General features: G+C 38.0%; 2 protein-coding genes across 2 annotated transcripts; one reads left to right on the plus strand and one right to left on the minus strand.

Moving 5' to 3' along the window:
* Window positions 1–1120: 1120 nt before the first annotated feature.
* Window positions 1121–15455, plus strand: LOC116325626 (aminopeptidase Ey-like). The gene is made up of 21 exons (XM_031746582.2): window positions 1121–1279; window positions 4155–4755; window positions 5564–5706; window positions 6035–6177; window positions 6717–6843; window positions 6927–7081; window positions 7168–7281; window positions 7386–7529; window positions 8965–9030; window positions 9150–9215; window positions 10649–10821; window positions 10950–11026; window positions 11112–11245; window positions 11326–11381; window positions 11468–11615; window positions 12106–12197; window positions 13547–13657; window positions 13880–14047; window positions 14253–14393; window positions 14920–15001; window positions 15123–15455. The coding sequence occupies exons 2-21, from the start codon at window positions 4157–4159 to the stop codon at window positions 15279–15281; spliced, it is 2898 nt and encodes a 965-aa protein (XP_031602442.1). The 5' UTR covers window positions 1121–1279; window positions 4155–4156; the 3' UTR covers window positions 15282–15455.
* A 794-nt stretch (window positions 15456–16249) lies between these two features.
* mespaa (mesoderm posterior aa) lies at window positions 16250–17199 on the minus strand. The gene is made up of 2 exons (XM_031746482.1): window positions 16534–17199; window positions 16250–16384 (listed from the first exon to the last, which is right to left on the minus strand). Exons 1-2 carry the CDS (start codon window positions 17197–17199, stop codon window positions 16250–16252), a joined length of 801 nt encoding a protein of 266 aa, XP_031602342.1.
* Window positions 17200–19822: the final 2623 nt, after the last annotated feature.

Genomic DNA, 19822 nt, shown 5'->3' on the forward strand with positions numbered 1-19822 from the left:
ATTTTTAATCACCTGCCAAATCAAAATAAAAGATCTGCAAACCCTAAAGAGTTAACATAGATGAATGAGTCATTTTTCCCCAATGAGCAGTGACAGGTTAAAAACTTTCCCATAAAATATCACATTAGCAACATAATAGATCATAAGAAGGGTTGATTTCACTTGGATGAACTTTCCCTGTCAGGACCATCTCACTGCAGGTCTAATCCTGACTATACAAGCTTGTAGTTTTAGCTGCAGGAATGTAATCAGATGGAAAACAGAGTCTGTGATCAGAGTCTTTTCCGATATATTTTTAAAAGGAATCATCTGCCGGCTGCCTGAAATGCTTTTGTTCCTTTTTCTGTGTAATTACAGTCTTACTGGAAGCCTCATCATCTGTAAAAACATATACGGGATAAATAAATCTAATAAGTCATTCTTGTTTCTACTCGTTTGAAACAGATGTTACACTTCAAGGTGAAAAGATGAGCTGATGAAAGTTTTTAAAAATATGTTTAACATTAACACTAAGGTTAATAAAAATATTATTCACCTTCCTTTTACACTCTATTGATTGTTTGCAATGACGGCGAAGCTGCTGATATTCAATTTAATTTAATTAATTTAATTTCTTACTTATCTTAGCTTACTTTTAATTACTAAACAAACAAAAGAACAGGACAAATTAGGACAAGAGCGGATCAAACAATGCATGCAAATAATGACAACAACAATGACAATAATTATAATGATAATAATCATTATCATCTTCTTCTCAAAGTCATGGTCGTCATATGATCATCTCGGCCACCCCCAACGCGGTGTATTCCTGCATCTGTAATGTAGTGCACATTGAAATCTACACAATAAAGATGGAAATACAGATGAAAAATCGTATTAGTATAACATTATAGTTATATTAATACGATTTATATAGGTATTCCTCTATCATGGAATACCTGGAACACAGGTGTGCTGGAGAAATGCCAGTAAAACTAACATTATCCTTATCATCAAGACAAGACACAACAAGTCCAGAAGTATCTGCAGTTCTAGCTTTATGACATCAATGCTTGTGTAATAGCTTCCCATGTTATTTGTACGCAGTCATTGTCAGCTCAAATCTGAGAAAGTCCCAGCTGATTCAGTAAGCATTTCCCTTTATCATCAAAGTAGCAGGACATATTTATTCTGGTTAGGCAGCCGGTTTGCTCAAAGTTTGGCAGACAACAAGATAGTTGGATCCACAGGTGAAAAGGAAACTGAAACCAGGGACTTGATGCTAAGTAAATTCAAGGTAAGAAAAATGTTCTACTGTTTGTGTTTCTAGCTGAAGGTTTAGAGTTGCAATGTATTTTTAATCATTTTTATGTGTGTGTGTGCGCGCGCTTTGTTTAACCATTTCAACTGTGAAGTATGAAAAAAGGAAGACTATCCGAAGTGATATGCATCAAAAAATGTTTTTGTTTTTTTGCGAAAACTACTTTAAAATAGAACAAAAAGGATAGAGAAAGAAGATCTTTTTCGCTTTTCTTCAGAAGAGAGGGTGGAGAGTAGTGTTTGGGTTATCACTTTAGATCTCACACTTAAGACCACCCACACAGCAAAACTCATTCATAAGATGATCAAGAGAATGTTGCCAAATATCTAAACGTGAAAGATGAAAAACCTTCGAAGAACATGTCTAAAGGTTTAAAGGTTTAAGGACACTTCACATTAGATGACCAGCAGAACGTTTTTGAACCAAATTTAACCCCATTTTAGTCTTGATGGGTTTGTACTATCTGGACTTTTTTTTTTCACACATCTAGTCAACAAAAAATTGCCCTCTGAGTAAACAAGGCAAGGAGGACTGATAATCAGTTGAACTGGACTGAATTGAAGTCTTTGTAAAATCCCAAAAGACAACTTTTAATAAACTTTAGATGTTAAAGGGCCTCTTTTTAAAGGCTATCACTGCCTGAGGCTAGAAAACAATGTCCAAGTATGTCTGCTACTTGGTGGGGAGAAATATAAAAGATAAAATATGCATTTAAACAATTTATTTTGCATCATAGAAACATTGGACAGTTATCTCATTAACTGCAATGATTTGCATACTTTTCCAGAAAAATAATTTAAGCAAAGGATAGAGACAAGCACAAAACTCATTTCAGTTTACTGTTATATTGGAGTCAAAGCATTTTTTTATTCCTACATAAATCAGAAAATATTTTTGTGAGTGAAACATATTTCATATAAATCCAGCTCTAAATGATATGTACAGCTTTCATATTTTAGACAAGATGGAACTTTAGGTTCATGCATGTAAACTGGAGATCTTTGACTACTAGTGTGAGAAAAACACTAATTTAGGGAAAATAGCCTGAAAAAACATGTAAAAACTCATGAATTGTTTTAAATGTATGGGTAGCTGCTAAATATAATCCTGTATACTTGTAAGGTTTTGGTCCTGTTATGTGTTTTAGATTAAAAATAGTGAATCTGATTTTTTTTTTTTTTAAAGAAAAAAGGATTATTTTGCTTGGGTTGCTCAGTGCAGAGGGGGCTGTATAATATAAATGTATATTATGTCCACAATATGATTATGAATCTACCCTACCCTGTGTGAATTTGATCTGCCTCAGTGGATGGTGACAGCACGTTGCCATCCTTTGCAGATAAAACCACAACATTTTCCAGCTGACAAATATCACTAAAAGGCCAAAACCAACAATGAATTGCAATAAATATGTTAAGCTCCCTTGATTCACAGTTACAATGGATAATATGTTGAACATATGGGAACAGTGACAAAGAAGAAAAATGATTACACTCTCACTTTCCAGAAACAACTTTCTGGTTGTGAAACTTATGGGATTTGGTGATTATGAATAAGAAAAAATTGAAAATCACTCAAGTTAAATAAACATGCAGCTGGACTTCTCATGCAGCGCTATTCAAGCCTTGAATCCAGAGTTTTGCCTTTGTGAGGACATACGGGAAAACATTACAAAACCGTTGTGAAATAAACACAAATGCTGTATAATTGTATGCAGCAGTTATGAAAAGAACTGTGTGGCATATGCACGATCTACAGCTGCCAAATAACATGGAATAAAAATAAAGTTGTGTCTCAATAAATGGTGAATATTTTCAGATGGGGACCAGTTACCCCAACACCGATTCTGTAAGCCTTTATTCTGACTCCTGCATTTTTAGGCCCGTACAAACAGATCCATGTGACACATTATGTCACATTATGCCACATTATGTCACATGGATCTGAAGTAGCTCAGATGTGACTACTAAGATTATTGTAGATGTAATATGATATCATAATAGCTAATGTATTACAGAGAAATGTAATGTGATCACAGTACTATTTTGCTTTGCAATGCACCACCCTGTGCTTGTGGCAAAACAACCTGAATGAATGCATCCTGGGTGTGGCGTGGGTGATGTAGTAACTACACTGGTGATGAGCTGCTTCTCAGCACTGACTGACTCATAAACCACATCTCATTATTACAGCAAACGTTTAAAGATACATGACTCACTTACGCTGAAATGAAGTTGCCAACAGTATACCTCTGCTTTCTGTTTAAGTGACACTCATTTTTGCTTTTCTCCTTCTCCTTGTTGACCTAAATCCAGAAATTCAACAAAATACTGTTGACCTAATCTAAAAGGCATGTGTTTTCATTTCTAACCCTACAATTTCTCTCTTTTTTTTACATCTCCAGTCACTTAGCTGGAGTAAATTTAGATTTTTCACAGCATGTTGGGAAAAAATAAAAGTTTATGGCCTTGTGTAAACCCATACTTAGCCTATTTCATTATGTAATTTTGGCTTTTTGACTTGACGTTTGAAAATTATGCAGAGACACATATGCAGACAGACACATAGGAGGCTCTGCCGCAGATCTCCCACCACATAGTTTACAACACACAGAGACGAAACAGGCCAGTTTCTAAAGAGGGCCTTTGTTCAGAGCTTTTATGCAGATAAAAAGTGTAAAGATTAGTAGAGTTTACTCTTATCGCTGGAACCTTTTACAACTCAATATTTTGGACTTTAGGACATTTTCTCCGCCCAGGAAATGAATCATTAACTTTGAATCCAGCAAGGTAGGATATAAATTACGATCACTCCCTAATTTCTGTCTTTTTCTTCTTCTTCTCTGGTGAAGACATGGGTAAAGGCTTCTTCATCAGCAAAGTGGTGGCAGTGGTCTGCGTGGTTGTAGCCATCAGTGCTGTGGCCACCATCATAGCCCTCTCAGTTGTTTATGCTCAGGAGAAATCAAAGAATCAAGAGACTCCGACGACTGCAACGACTGCTGGACCTGGCACCCAGACCACCACACCCTCCACCCCAAAAGAGCCCTGGCAGCGCTACAGACTTCCAGATTCATTATCTCCTATCTCATACAATGTGACCCTGTGGCCCCGGCTGACTCCCAACACTGATGGCCTCTACATCTTCAGCGGATACTCCACGGTGCTGTTCACATGCGTGAAGGAGACTGACCTCATTCTCATCCACTCCAACAAGCTGAACTTCACAATGTTTGATGGATACCATGCACAGCTGAAAGCTGTGGATGGAGCCTCTGCACCCCAGCTGAAAAAGAGTTGGCTGGAGGTTCCTACTCAGTATCTGGTGATCCAGCTCAGCAGCCCTCTGCAGGCTGGCAGCACTTACGAGCTCTTCACCGAGTTTGTCGGAGAGCTGGCTGATGACCTGGGAGGATTCTACAGGAGTGAATATGATGAAGACGGCGTGCGAAAGTATGAAGTTCTTTTTTATTCAGCTTAAGTTCATGACATGATTCAAATGAGCAAAGTGTTCCAAGTCCTCTGCTCTTTCTAATATTTAAATGACAGAATGTTAAAGTAAGACTGTAAACATGGGAAACAGCTAAAAGCTCACAAATTCATTTGTAAAGTCTAACAAGTTGCCTCATTCCCAAATTTAAGAATGTTGCATCTGAGTATTACCTAATAGCCACTCCTTAATTTTAACTGTTTTCCCATCATTAATGAAATATAAGACGTGCACTAGTTTAAAAGTAAATAGATGAATCATACATTCAGAATAACTTTACTTTAAATCAAACCACTGTATGTTTTCATTTTTTATTAATTTTAAAAATGTAAAGATTTTATTGTCTAATCACGATCACTTCATGGTCATTTTAAACATATTTATGAAAGTGAAAAAACAAAAACGTATGTATTGTATATGATCACTTGCAGCCTAAATGCAAGCACCTTCACAGCCAGGCTATTCTGATACATGGACATCAACTAATGTATTTTTAACAAAACCACTAATATTATGAAATGAAGTCAAATAAGAATTCAATACAAAACCAAGTTTTACTTTTGGACCTCTGTAATTAAAGCTGATATGTGTAGGATTTAAAATACAAAACACTCATCTTGATAAGGATTTAATAAAAGTCACGGTCAAGTTTGTTTTAAATGTTCCATTTAAAGGAAATCAAATTTGTCAAAAAGAATTCAACCACTTTGTGGACCACCTGACTCGGTTATGTGGATGTAATTATTAAGTTTTCTCTTCTTCTATTATCAGAATTTTGGCCACGACTCAAATGCAGCCGACGGACGCGAGGAAAGCCTTCCCCTGCTTCGATGAACCAGCTATGAAAGCTGTTTTCCACATGACTCTCATTCACCCCCACGGGACTGTAGCTCTGTCTAACTCCATGAACTATGGCAAGTTCTTTTCTTGTTTAGTGTTCAGAACAACATTGTATGTATGAACTGTCCCAGTGTGACAACTTTAAATTAATCTCAGTTACATTTTGGTAGATACCAACTACAGGATATCTAATTTTTAAGGCAAACTCACTTAAGTGACATTTTTAAAACTACACTCTTAATTTCACTTTATTTAAACTATTTCACTACTGTATGTTTAATTGTTTAGTGTCAAATCTATCAATACCACACTCTTATCATTACAGCTTCAACCAGAAATGTCTATTTTCCTCTGTTTTCCTCATTTATCATTAATATGGAGCTGTCTTTGACCCCAAAACAGAACCTATAAACATCACCACCCCAGATGGTTTGAATTTAATCCAGACAAGTTTTGGACCCACAGAGATTATGTCAACCTACCTCCTGGCTTTTGTTGTGTGTGACTTTGGATTCCTTCAGTCAGATCTTGGTGCTAATGTTTTGGTGAGTATTTACTAAAGCTTTCAGTTAGAATCACAGAAACAAATGGCAACATATTATTTAATATTTTTGGCTCCTTTTAAATAGATTAAAATGAATAAATAAATAAACTACTATCTCTGTGCTCATGACAGTTTGAATTAAAATTAGAGCAGTAGAGGCCTCATATAAAAGATTTTAAAATATATGCAGTGCTCAGTTCTGCTCTGGATTCTGGTGCATAGGCTGACATGGATAAATCTTGGATGTTGAAGTAAACTATCAGAGATAATAGGTGCTATTTTCAGAGAGAATAATTGCCACATTAGTTTGTGGAAGAAATGTATTAAACTGAAAATAATCTCAGCATACTCAGTTATTTTCATCTAAACCTGGCCTTTAATGTAATGGATTTTTTTTCAATCACGAGAGCGGCTGTTCTCCCTCTCTGTTGGTCACAGTGATTCTTTGCTGCCCTCTGCTGGACTCAGTGCTCATTTCAGCTCTCAGGTCCACATCCATTTCCTTCTCTCTGGTTAATAAAACTGTTTTCCCTTTTTCAGATCAGGATCTGGGCTCGCAAGAAGGCCATAGAGGAGGGCCAGGGTGCATATGCCCTGGAGAAGACTGGACCCATACTGTCTTTCTTTGAGAAATACTACAAAATTCCCTACCCTCTCAAGAAGTCAGGTGAGAACAAACAAATACCTAAAAATAAATAAAAGAAAAAGGACCATATATAATCCAAAAATGACCTCTTTGATAAATTTTAGACCAGATCGCTCTGCCTGACTTCAGTGCTGGAGCCATGGAGAACTGGGGTCTGATCACCTACAGAGAGACTGCGCTCTTATACAATCCTGCAGTGTCATCTAATGGAGATAAAGAGTGGGTGGCAACAGTCATCTCCCATGAGCTGGCTCATATGGTACCTAACAAACTTTAACTGTAAATATGTTAAGACTCAAATATGTTTACAAACCAATACAGTGACATGAAGCTTTGTCCTCACAGTGGTTTGGAAACTTAGTGACCACGAAGTGGTGGAATGACTTGTGGCTTAATGAGGGATTTGCCACCTACGTCTCTTATCTTGGAGCCAACTACGCCGAGCCAGATTGGAATATGGTGCGTTTTTTGTTGTTGTTGTTGTTTTACGCAGAGGTCAATTTAATATTTAATAATGGGTCTGGTTGGAACACAGTGCAAATATTTCTCCATGTCTTTTCCAGAGCGATTTAATAGTTTTGAATGAGATCATTGGTGTGATGGCTGTGGATGCTTTGGCCTCTTCCCATCCCCTCTCATCCAAAGAGGCAGACGTCATGAGACCAGAGGACATAAATGCACTGTTTGACTCCATCACATACAGCAAGGTGCAGTTTCATGTACAACAAAACTAAATTACAGTAACCCAGTGTGTTGTATTCTTCAAACTCCACTAATCAAGTTACTGACCCAGTGTGTTGTTAGGACAGCCTCATTAGGAACTTCACTTTCAGAAATATGGGTTCAATTACTGGACCTGAAGATGACTATTATAGTCATATTTAAGCCTGTGTGAGTGGTTGAATAATTTGCTGACCCAAAGACAAGAACAAAGTCCACAATCCAAGAAATTAATTACAAAAACAAGAGATAACATGACTAGGAGCACATAGCTACATGGGGTCAACTTGACAAAGGACTATAGGAGACTGAGACAATTTATTTTAAGGGTAATGAAGGAAGAGGAAACAGATGGGGAACACAACGGCAGGAAGATAAAACTCAAAAACTACAGGAAACTATAGACTGAGAGCACCAAATGCAGAAACTCAGAAGTAGGATACTTTAATAAAAAGTGAACTGTTTATTTGGCCAGTATTGGGGATATCAAAGGCAAAACATGAAATATAGAAGAAACTGGAAACATCAAATTACAGAACTCTAAACGAGTCGCAAGAAGAAGTAAGTTGATATTCTGATGAGGGACAAAGGGAGACTGAGACAATACATACACAGCAGGGTGATAAGGGAAGTGGAAACAGTTGAGAACACAGCAGGGCCAACTCAGGAATAACCTGACAGAGGAAGGAAAAGCAAACATAACACACGGGAGCGACCGGCCGCCAAAATAAAACAGGAAGCATAACCACTGAGGTAGAGACACACAAACTTGACAGGCACAAAAGAACGAAGCACAGGAATTAGTCAAACGTAACAGGAAGGGAAATAACTAAATGGAAAGATTAAATACAAGGGAATGACACAGGAGGAAGTGACACAAAGCGTGAGAGAAACTTAACTAAACACAAGGTCGATAAACCAAAGCACTGGCAAAATCAGATAGGAAATACAGAATCCACACAGACAGAAAGGGAAAAAAACACGGGCATGAGACAGGCTACACAGAACACAGAGGAGGCATGATAACAGAAATGAGAGAACGCAAAAACCTAAAAACTAGATAAACAAACGAAGACATATTTCACCATTTCTTCTAGATTTTTACAGAACAGATAAAAGATTTGAACAGAGTTCAGTGAAATATGAATTTTACTCCTAAATTTTAATCTTTTTAGCACAGAATGAGGTACAAATGGGAGATTTGATTAGACTGTTAGTTACATATACAAATCTACTTCCATGTGCATCGACGTATAATCAATAGCTACAAAGCTATCACTAGAGGATCACAACTTGAATCCTTAATGTACAAAAAAGTACTCCAGTCAAGGGTATAATGGCAGATTTTTTCCCAAGAGTTTAAAAATGAGCATAAGTGGACTTTTTGGTAGTTCTTTTAACAGCTGATATGTTTCTTCACAGGGAGCTGCAGTTCTCAGGATGCTCTCCAGCTTCATCACTGAGGAGGTCTTTTCAAATGGACTCAATGTGAGTACTGTTAATTCAACTTATAAGGTTCTGTCCACAAATCAGAATAAATGTTAATATGCTCATATCAGCATTTTATTGACATGCATCAATCTAAGTCATTCATAATTTGTCTACAGACATATTTAGAAGAGTTCAAATATAAAAACACAGTCTACCAAGACCTGTGGAAGAACCTGCAAACGGTAAGTTTGTAACACTGAAAAAATGTGTATTTTTTAAAATGTATTCATTCATTTGTTGGTTTATTTTATTTATTTATTCACTTATTATTATTTAAATATGAAAATATCATTTAAAAAGGAAAATGTCTTATTATATTTATTTTATTATTAATTAATGTTAAGACAATTAAAAGAATAACAACAGTAAGATGTTTCCTCATATGTCCTGATATGACTGGATCAATTATCCTCTGAAGCAAATTGTGTGATGGAGCCAAGAACTATGGGCATTATAATGAGTGGGACTATAGGCAGCATGGCTCAGTGTTAGCACTGCCTCATCACAAGTGGGTCCTCGGTTCTAACCCAGCCAGAAACCTTCTGTCTAGAGTTTGTGGGTTCTTGCAGGGTTTTTTATTCCAGCATCAAACATGCATACTTCTTTTTCTTTTACATTGCTGTTAAAACAGGAGGATGTTGATTTTAAAGATGGCCAAGTTTTAAAAAAAGAGGTCCATGTATGAACAAGTAATCCAACTAAGCTGAAAGATCTGGCTTCAGGTTGCTTTAAACGCTCCACTTCAGTCAGTTTTTTCTTCTCTTGCTTCTGAATGTTAATGAGGTTATTTCAGGCACACTCTCTGAGTACAGACACCCCACCAATGTGTTATTCAAACCTTTTGTTTGTGCGGGGTAACCAATCAGAACAGAGTGAGTTCAAAGGCAGGGTCAAGCCACCATATCAGTCGTGTTGTGCATAAACAGTGAGGGTGCCACATCTCTGTAGTGGTTTATACGTCTGCCTAATGAAAAGGTCCCTTCTTTGAAAAGAGGACGAGACACAAATCTTTTTGGAGTGTTTTGAGGGAAAGGCAAAAATCGGACAAACTGGCTGTAGTGCTGCAGTATTCGCCTGAATAACAGGTTTCATGTGGAGCTGATGTGGAGGTTTTAAACCTCCACATCAGCAATGGTAGAGCAGGAGAAACAGTCAGATTCCAAAAATTGAGAGGTGCACAGCCAAAACAACTCCAAAATGGGGCTTGTGCATTGTGAGTATAATGGGTCCAAAAGAGAGAGAGGAGCGAAAACAACTTGTGTCAGATCGTGTTTCAGAACATGAATGCGTTTCACCAAGCCCCGCTATAAGATAAATTATGATTATTTTCAACTGTGAAACATGCAAAGCTTCTCTAGGAGAATACACAAATACAAATGTTGTACAATTGGCCTCCATACACAAACAGTAGTTATGTATTTCTGTATAAATAACATTAATGTTTCTACTATATTATAGCTTTCCACCCAGTTTAAAGGTACTTAAAAAATGCTGAACTAGTGACTTGAAAAAAACATCAAAAATATTCTTCGTTATTGATCATACTGAAATGTGAAAAGGAGTTGACACACAGATTGTTATACTATTATATTAATTCAGTTGTTCTTGTTATCAGGCAGTGGATAATGCTGGCATACAGCTGCCCCACTCTGTGGAAGTGATCATGAACCGGTGGATCCTACAGATGGGATTCCCAGTGGTCACCATCGACACCAAGACTGGAAAAATCTCTCAGAAGCACTTCCTGTTGAACCCAGATTCTGTGGTGGATGTACCTTCAGAGTTCAAGTATGATTCTTTTTTTCATGTTTCATGAGCATATTTTTGAACATGCTCTGATCATGTCATGTTAAAATCACCCGCTCTCTTCTCTCACCTCATTTACTTACATGTGTGTCTGGGTGATGCGGCTCCAGTTATGAGTGGTTTGTCCCTATTACCTGGATTAAGACTGGTGCAGCTAAAGATCAGTACTGGCTTCTTACTAAAGAAGGTAAGATTTACTGTGTTTCGGGTCACTGTAGTTTGGCAAAGATAAATTAAAATGATTAACTCATTTTTAATCTTCACCCAAACAGCAACAAACGCAGACATGATGACTGGTGATGGTGATTGGTTGATAGCCAACATAGACATGAAGGGCTTTTATAGAGTAAATTATGATTCTGAAAACTGGGACCGTATCCTCACCAAGCTGAGCACCCAACATCAGGTATAACACCTAGAATACCTCTGCGTTATCTCTTAATAGCTACGATTGCCTCCAGACTAATTTTTTAATGCGCCTTTTAGGATATTCCAGTGATCAACCGTGCTCAGATTATTGACGATGCATTTAACCTGGCAAGGTGAGGCCATGCTTTTTTATTTTATTTTTAGCAGTACTGCTAAATACTGAAGTAAACAGCTGAACAGCTGTATTGGTTATTTTTAGGGCGAAGATAGTCAGCACAACTCTGGCTCTGAGCACTACGAGGTTCCTCAACACGGAATTGGAGTACATGCCCTGGCAGACTGCCACTCGCAACTTGGACTACTTTGTCCTCATGTTTGACCGAAGTGAAGTGTACGGACCCATGCAGGTTTGTAGGAAACCTTTAAGGCTCATCAATAATAATCTTCCTGGCATCGTTGTATTTTTTACTCAGTTGTATATAGCATTTGTATTCTATTTTTATCTTATTGTATATTCTATTCTATTTTATTCTACTGTATATAGTATTTTATTTTATTCTATTCTGTACAGTTGTGTACTGTATTTATTCTTATTTTATTTTATTCTAATTTTTGCTTCATAACTTTTGCACTGTCCACTTCCTGCTGTGACAAAACAAATTTCCCACATGTGGGACTAATAAAGGTTATCTTATCTTATCTTATCTTATCTTATCTTATCTTATCTTATCTTATCATCAGTACATCATCAATAAATTAATCCAAACAAGTTTTTGGAACAATGATGATTTGAGATTAACCGTTTAAGTTAATCATAGAAGTAGAAGACTCAGTGGAAATCAAATGTAGATCATTTTTTCTGAACAGTAAACAAACTGTTTCATCTTCATTCCTCAGGGTTACATAAATAAAAAGGTCACCCCTCTATTTAAACACTTCGAAGAACTCACTGCCAACTGGACAAAGATCCCTGAAAAGCACACCGACCAGTAAGGATGTTAACCTGCTCCCTGTCTTTTTCACTCTTTTGAACATGTTATAAATGCCATGAATGACAATTACATTGTAGGCTAGAAAAACTTATCCCAGTTGCAAAAACCTACAGTTTCCAAATAATGTGCCATTAATGTCATGTAAGACACAGAATCCTCCCAATCAGTACTTCACATATCTCTTGAAAGTGTTCAGAACAATTTTTGATCAAGTCTGCACATAATTCTTCCCTTTCTCTCCCACCACTGCATTTCTATGAGCTAACCTAATCTTATTATCTTATCATCAAGCTGGCTTTGTGTGTGTGTGTGTGTGTGTGTGTGTGTGTGTGTGTGTGTGTGTGTGTGTGTGTGATGATTGCCATCAGCTTATATTAGTGCTGCAATGATCTTTTTAGTGCTATCAGCTCAGAATTTTACTTGGTTACCCAATAGGAAATCAAATCAGCTATACTGAACTTATATCGTTAATTAGCACATATTAGCATGACAATATAATAAACAATGTGATGTGAATGTGTTAAACACATTCTGCATATTGGCACTGCCAGATAGCATTTAGCTTAAATTCAATTAAATTCAAATCAATTATAGCGCCAAAACACAACAATAACGGTCCCCTAAAGGCACTTTATATTGTAAGGTAGACCCAACAATAATACAACAGAAAAAAGCCCAGCAGTCGTTTGACCCCTCGCCCCCACCCATGATCAAATGCTTTGGCAACAGTGGGAAGGAAAAACTCCCTTTTAACAGGAAGAAACCTGCAGTAGAACTAGGCTCAGGCCATCTGCCGCTACCAGTTCGGGTGAGGGGAGGAAGACAGGACAAAAGACATGCTGTGGAAGAGAGCAAGAGATCAATAATAACTAATGATTAAATGCACAGAGGTGTATAAACTTATAGTGAGTGGAAAAGGAGACTGAAGTAAGAGCTTGTCTGCTTATCTGCAGAGTATGTCTGCTAGTGTGGCTACAAACTCACATTGTCTCTGCTGCTGAAAGCTAGCTGATTAGCATGATCTTGACAACTCCTACTCCTCCTGGTATCTGAACACTGGTTGGTGGTCCCTGAATTCTCTTTTGCCGCATAGCAAGGCTAACATCCTTGCTATGCTCACACTCAAAGTGTGAAATCTGCAGCACTACACACTCCATTATGAGTACACTAGTACTTTTGGGTACTCGCAGAGCCCTGAATGCAGCCAGACTTAAACACTTTGCATGCTACACACTTCTAGCATTCATAAATGTGAAATGCAATTTGAGCCATGTGTCTTTGGCTATGCCTCGTCTTAATGGATAGTGTCATTAATGTTTGCATTCTCCTGACTCGCTTACATCCAGGTACAATCAGGTGAATGCACTCTCCTGGGGCTGCAGCACAGGAGTGGATGGTTGTAAGGAACTGACAACTGCGTGGTTTAAAGAGTGGATGGACAACCCTGATAATAACAAGTACGTTAAACAACAATTATTACTTATATTCATTCCCTTTGCTTCTTGTATAACCTTATATTCTTACTTCATATGTTTGCCAAAACTTCACTATAGGTATTTACCACCATAATTTAACTTTTATTAGATATACTTTTCCCAAACATTTTTGCTCTGATCTGACATTCTGTTTTGGGCAGTGATTGTCATCACCTTTTTTCCTGTCTTGTTCAAACCATCCAGGATTAGCCCCAACTTGAGGACCACGGTGTACTGCAGTGCAATTGCACAGGGAGGAGCGGTGGAGTGGGACTTTGCCTGGAAAATGTATAAGAGTGCTACCATAGCCTCGGAGGCTGAAAAACTTTTGTATGCTCTGTCCTGCACCAAACAGCCCTGGCTGCTGAACAGGTCAGTTGCAATAGTAGCTGGGTAACGCTCTGCCCTTTCATTTGGTACTTCTTAGGTAATTTTACATTTTACAGACTGCTCCGAGTGACTTTTACAACACCTTTGATGATGCATTTTGTCTTTCAGCCTCACTGTAATTGTGTTTTATCAGAATCAGAGTCAGAATATCTTATTAATCCCTATTATTATGTAAATTATCTTTTAGGTATCTGGAATACTGTCTGGACCCAACGATGATCCGTAAGCAGGATGCCACCTTTACCATCAATTACATTGCTGGTAATCCAATTGGACAGCCCCTGGCTTGGGACTTTATTAGAGCCAACTGGGCTCACATTTTCAATGAGTGAGTTTTCGCTTTATTTAATAATAATAATGTATACTTTATTAATTCCCTGTAGGGAAATTACTCTCTGCGTTTAACCCATTCACTCAGTGAAGCAGTGGGCAGCCACCAATCCAGCGCCCGGAGAGCAGTGTGTAGGGACGGTACCTTGCTCAGGGGTACCTCAGGGTAGCCTTTCAGTAGATTTGACCCCCCGACCTTCCATTAATGGGGCGACCACTTTGCCTACTGAGCTATCCCTGCTTTACATAGCATAGCCAGTTTCCTACGTGCATTGCATCCCTAAACTTTTCCAGGACTTGCCTGACAAAGGACCATGTGAAAATGCTTTAATTGTAGTTGCACTAGTTTCTAGTAGTGCAAATGCATATGACATTTCATGTGATACGGACAATATTAGGCAACACAAATTAAAAATGGATATTTCCTTGATTCTGGAGGCATGTTTGGATGAAAGTGCAGAGCGAAAGAGCTGTTGTCATACATAGTTGTTTGCATACTGATAAAATGTTTTCCTTTTCTTCAGCTATGGTGGCGGATCAATGTCATTTGGAAGACTTATTAATGGAGTGACCAAACGTTTCTCCTCTGAGTTTGAGTATAAGCAGGTACATTTTCTTTTCACCTCCATATTTTGAGATGAAATTAAATAGTTGCTAACATTGCTACAATTACAGCAAATTAGTATCAGTTTTAAATGTCAGTTATTTTCACATTTTTCCTCTATAGCTGCTGCAGTTTAAAGAAGACAACATAAGCCAACTTGGCTCAGCTGCCTCATCTTTTGAGCAGGCGCTTGAGAGAACCAAGGCCAACATGGACTGGGTGGCTCTGAATAAGAAACTAGTGTTTGACTGGTTCACCAGTGAAATCTCAGGGACAGTTTGATAACTGAAACACAGTTTTCACTTTTTAAATGTAGAAATTGTTCAAATCTTTAACTTTGCTGAAAGCAAATGTATTTTTGAAATATGTATATTTTAAATATAATGGAGATTTTTTTTAATTGTAAATTTTTGATAAAAAAAAAGGCTTTTTAAGAATAAAAAGGATTTGATTCATTCTCTTGGTTTTTGTATGTGTTGGCACGTTAACTTTTAATATGTTATAAGGTTAGCTTGTCGTCCCCATTTTTGAATGTTAGGCGGATGTAAGTACATAGAAAAAACGTTTTGAAGTCCTAATTTGTTACTTTTTGTAACTCTGAGGGTAGATAAAAGACTCAGTTTGTCTGCAAAATGCCACACTGGAAATAAATGTTTGAAAAGTTTTGGTTGTTCTTCACTCCAGACATCTGGACAGCATCATAGATCGCACTGTGAAGCATCAATTCACATGTGGGACGGGGCAAAATTTGGGTCATGTATAAATAAAGCATCCCAGTGAGACACGCTCAGTCTATTTAACAATCAAGTCTGAAATTATATCAGACCCAAACATTAATTTATTTGTTTATTTTTTTTATTTAAAGGATCTCAGCCATCAAGTCATGTTTACACAGGATGTTAAAAGGTGCTGATTGACTGGTTCTAGTTCAGCTGTCACTTCTCTCAGTGGGGGTCTTTCCTTAAAGACTTTAGAGGTGATGTGCTCCTTGTTTAGCACCTCATTGTCCTGCAGCTGCAGTGTTTGTTTAGGAAGGAAGTGGCGGACAAGCTACAAGTCTGCATCATTCATGATGCCAAAAGTAAATTCACCAATAAGCCAAGAAGCAAGGATTAATTTGATAAATAATGTTTATTCTGACCACAATATGAAAGTTCAATAAATACAAAGATCTATATACAAAAATAAAAAGTTAGAATACATATTTTGTTAAAAATAACAAAAAACAGAAGTTTTATGCATAAATCTTGTCATTGTTGCAATGAAAAGGGTTCAGTGGACTGATCATCACATCTCTCAGCACAGTCCAAAGAGAAGGCGACATTTTGGTTTTGCTGCTGTAGCATCCAGTACTGCTCGCTATTCAAGCAAATTCCACCTGGAACCTGACAACAGAAGACAGTTTTTTATTAGAAACTCATTTAGCTTTAAAATGTTGGAGAACATTTTGGAATGTAATCAAAAATTGTGCTGCAAATCTTTATAGAAAATGTTTTTTCAATTAATATATGTTATGTTTATTGTAATAACATACCTGATATGAATTCTGCAGAAAGGGCTGCTGGGCTTTGCTCATGGTGTTACAGCTTGGCTCTTCGGCACTATAGCTGGCTGCTGGCTGACCCAGGAAATTGTTGAAGGTTTGGGTATGCTCCATTGAGTTTGAGGATTTCTTCTGCTCCAGCACTTCCTCGCTGAGGCCCAGTTGGGCTGACAGGAAAGAGATGTAGCGAATGGTGAGGCGCAGAGTCTCAATCTTGGTCAGAGTCTGGCCGGCTGGTGCCACTGAATGTGGGAGGTATGATCTGAGGTGATGCAGAGCCTTGGTCAAATCCCTCATCCTCAGCTTCTCCCTCTCGCTGGCAGTCTGGCGCTTCTTACCGGGATACCTGGATCTGGACTTCTTCGTTGCAGAAGAGGATTTGGAGCTGAGTGGAGTCTGGTGAGTGAGATGAGGTGCTGCAGGGGTATTAAAGATTAAGCAGTCCAAGGGATCTTGTTCACTTCCAAATGTTAGGAGGGAAGTAGGGGAGAAGCAGAAGGAGTCCACAGAGGAAGTAGGAGACAGGCTGTTGCCAGTGCTGCTGTAACCAGCGTCTGAGGCAGGATCAGAAGCCAGAGATTTTTCTAACAGAGATTCGCAGTCAAAGAGGAAAGAGTTCTCCTGGAGTGGGAGAGGAGAAAAGTAGGATACCTCCATTGTGGCTGCTGTAGGGTCTTCTTTGAGAAGTCAGCTGTTAGTATGTTGCTGGTAAGGCAGGCAGAGGATACTGAGGAGGTACATGGAGGCTGCTCCATATATGTGGTGGGAGGTGTGAGGTTGCACTTCTGACAGCCACCTCTGGTCCTGAGAAACTCTGGGACCACAGATGACACCTAGGCTAGGGGGTCCCATGGGAATCTGGCATGCTTCAGCACAAGGTGTAACCTGGCAGCTTGCGTGGTCATTATAAACTATACAGGTTCACACTATATGCTCCCACAGCCTGGGAACATGACCCTGGCACGACTGGGGTTGTACCTGGGCCACAAGTTCTTCTATAAACATTTTGCTCTTACTATTTTTTACTTACTATACTGCTGAGTGACTGTCTGCTGCTCGTCAAATACATTTCATTGCAATGTTGACCCTGTGCTAACTTGCGTATGACAAATAAAAACTGAAACTGAAACAAATGTGTATGTTGCCAAAAACGCTTCTCAGTTTCTCCGCAAAAGGATAAATGTTCACTCACAGCATTTCTGCTTCATGGACGCTCACTGAATGACCATTCAAAATATGATCCTACTTAAAAAAAATGCTGATGATGTAGCTGTTGTGTGTATTACTGACTGTTTTTTAGTTCTGGCATGTGGTAACAGAGTTCAGGCTGGAAGAAGTGTGTCTGGGCAGCTGTGAGGTGTGAGGATTTTGCACCTTGAGCTGTTTGGACAGCAGTAGTCCTCACTGCTTCTGGAAGGTAAAACTGTGGATCATCAAGAACTACTCCCAAGACAATAAAAATAATTGTGGATATTTTTGTTGATATTTTTTCATGCTGCTGTGCAGTATATATCTGAACTTCATCTTAAATTATGCTCAATAACACCTATAATTACAAACATATAATATTCACACAATCACATCCCTTCACTAATTGCCCATCAGTGGGTTTTGTTTTCACTCATGAACCATGGATCTGAGTCCTGAGCAGTGTTCCCACAAACCAGCGCGTCACATTTGTCTCCTTTTCTGCAGCAGAGGTGAAACCTGTGTCTAGGAAGTGTGAACCCGCATCCACCAACACACTTCCCCAAGAAAAACAGCCACCTTAATTCAAAGAAAACATTTTATTTTTTTACATTTACATTTGAATGTTTTTGGTTTTGTACATATTTCTGATGTTGCCTATCGAATAATGTGTTTGAGAGCTTGGTCAACTTTGGTTATTTTGAAACTTGATTAGATTTTTTTTTAATTAATTTTTTTTTCAAGCTTGAAAGGGGTTTTAGGTGACATTAAACTAGTCAGCTCACTTAAACGTTGCAGTCTTTTGTGCTTAAGAAGGTTCCTAATGAGGGAACAATAAAGTATCAAAGTGGCAGCCACAATATGAGTTGGACATCTGATCTTAGATGAACAGAAGAAAGAAGAAGAAAGCGAATAATGCCATCCCACAATCCAAAGCAAGACACCATCACAACATCACTGGCAAGAGATGTAGTGTTTCATATAAATTACTGTTGTGTTTTCCAACTTATTTTATCATTCGCTGAAGTGTGGATATATTTTGAACTCCCAGCAGTTGGGTAAACTATGAATGCTACATTAATGTGATCAGATCTGCTTAGAAATAAAGTTTCTGAGCTATATTGAAATGATCAAAGAGACATTAAAGTCCACAGCTGGAAGAAGGAATAAGTCCGAGAGAGGTGAAAATTCTGTGACACTGTGACAACTGGTTCATTCTATTTCGTGACCACTGTTATATATTTCTGATTTCTCTAGCTAATTTTTTTCCTCCTTCACCCACACAATAATACAGACAGGTGCATAATAAATTAGTGCCAAAATTATGTTTACATGCCCTCTGTTTTCTTTTCTTTGTAGAACAACTGTACAACTGTACTTTAGTTGTAGCAAAACTATGCTGACAGACTGTTCAGTTCAGTTATTAACATGATAAAACAATGATCTTTACATTTACAGTTTGTAGTTTTGTGTTATGAATCCCATACTGTCCTTATTGTTGTGGAATATAGCACAATACTTGGGATTTCATGTAGAAGATTTCACATCCACATGGCGGCCATGGTGTTGATGAAATCAGTGACTCAGGAATCAAATGACAAAGACAAGACAAAAACACTTCGTTCGTAACGACAACATTCAAAAGTGGGGAAGCACTACAGGGCGGCACAAGTAAAACTGCATACAGAGTCTGTAAAAACACATCGTTACCAGCAAATGCACATGTGAAGATAACGTTGGCACAGTTGCAACCTTAAATTTAAGATGTACCTTTTGCAGTTCACCCTCAGAACACTGTAATTTCATTACATCACGTTACATAAAGCAGTAATTTTCTGTTGATTGAGGCTGACCTTTTTTCCTCATAAATTTTCCTTTGTTAATGAGGAAAAGACAATGGATATAATGTAAGCAACTAAAGCCTACAGTGACCTTTGACCCTGTGCCATAAGTCACCGTAAAAAACAACATTGCATTTATATATGTTTGCATTTATATATGTTTTATTATTCATTCATGTGTTTCTGTTACATATTGAATGAACTACCAGCTGTTCCAGTGCTCTTGTTACATACAAATTACTTTTTTAGCA

The sequence above is a fragment of the Oreochromis aureus genome, linkage group 1, assembly GCF_013358895.1.
Source record: "Oreochromis aureus strain Israel breed Guangdong linkage group 1, ZZ_aureus, whole genome shotgun sequence".
In the NCBI taxonomy this organism is placed as follows: domain Eukaryota; kingdom Metazoa; phylum Chordata; class Actinopteri; order Cichliformes; family Cichlidae; genus Oreochromis; species Oreochromis aureus.

Coding starts and splice junctions, on each gene's coding strand:
- LOC116325626 (XM_031746582.2), top strand. CDS start 4,157: ATGGGTAAAGGCTTCTTCATCAGCAAAGTGGTGGCAGTGGTCTGCGTG. Junction 11,027..11,111: donor CTGGCTTCTTACTAAAGAAG/GTAAGATTTACT, acceptor TCACCCAAACAG/CAACAAACGCAGACATGATG. Junction 14,394..14,919: donor TGGGCTCACATTTTCAATGA/GTGAGTTTTCGC, acceptor CCTTTTCTTCAG/CTATGGTGGCGGATCAATGT.
- mespaa (XM_031746482.1), bottom strand. CDS start 17,199: ATGGAGGTATCCTACTTTTCTCCTCTCCCACTCCAGGAGAACTCTTTC. Junction 16,385..16,533: donor TTCTGCAGAATTCATATCAG/GTATGTTATTAC, acceptor TTCTGTTGTCAG/GTTCCAGGTGGAATTTGCTT.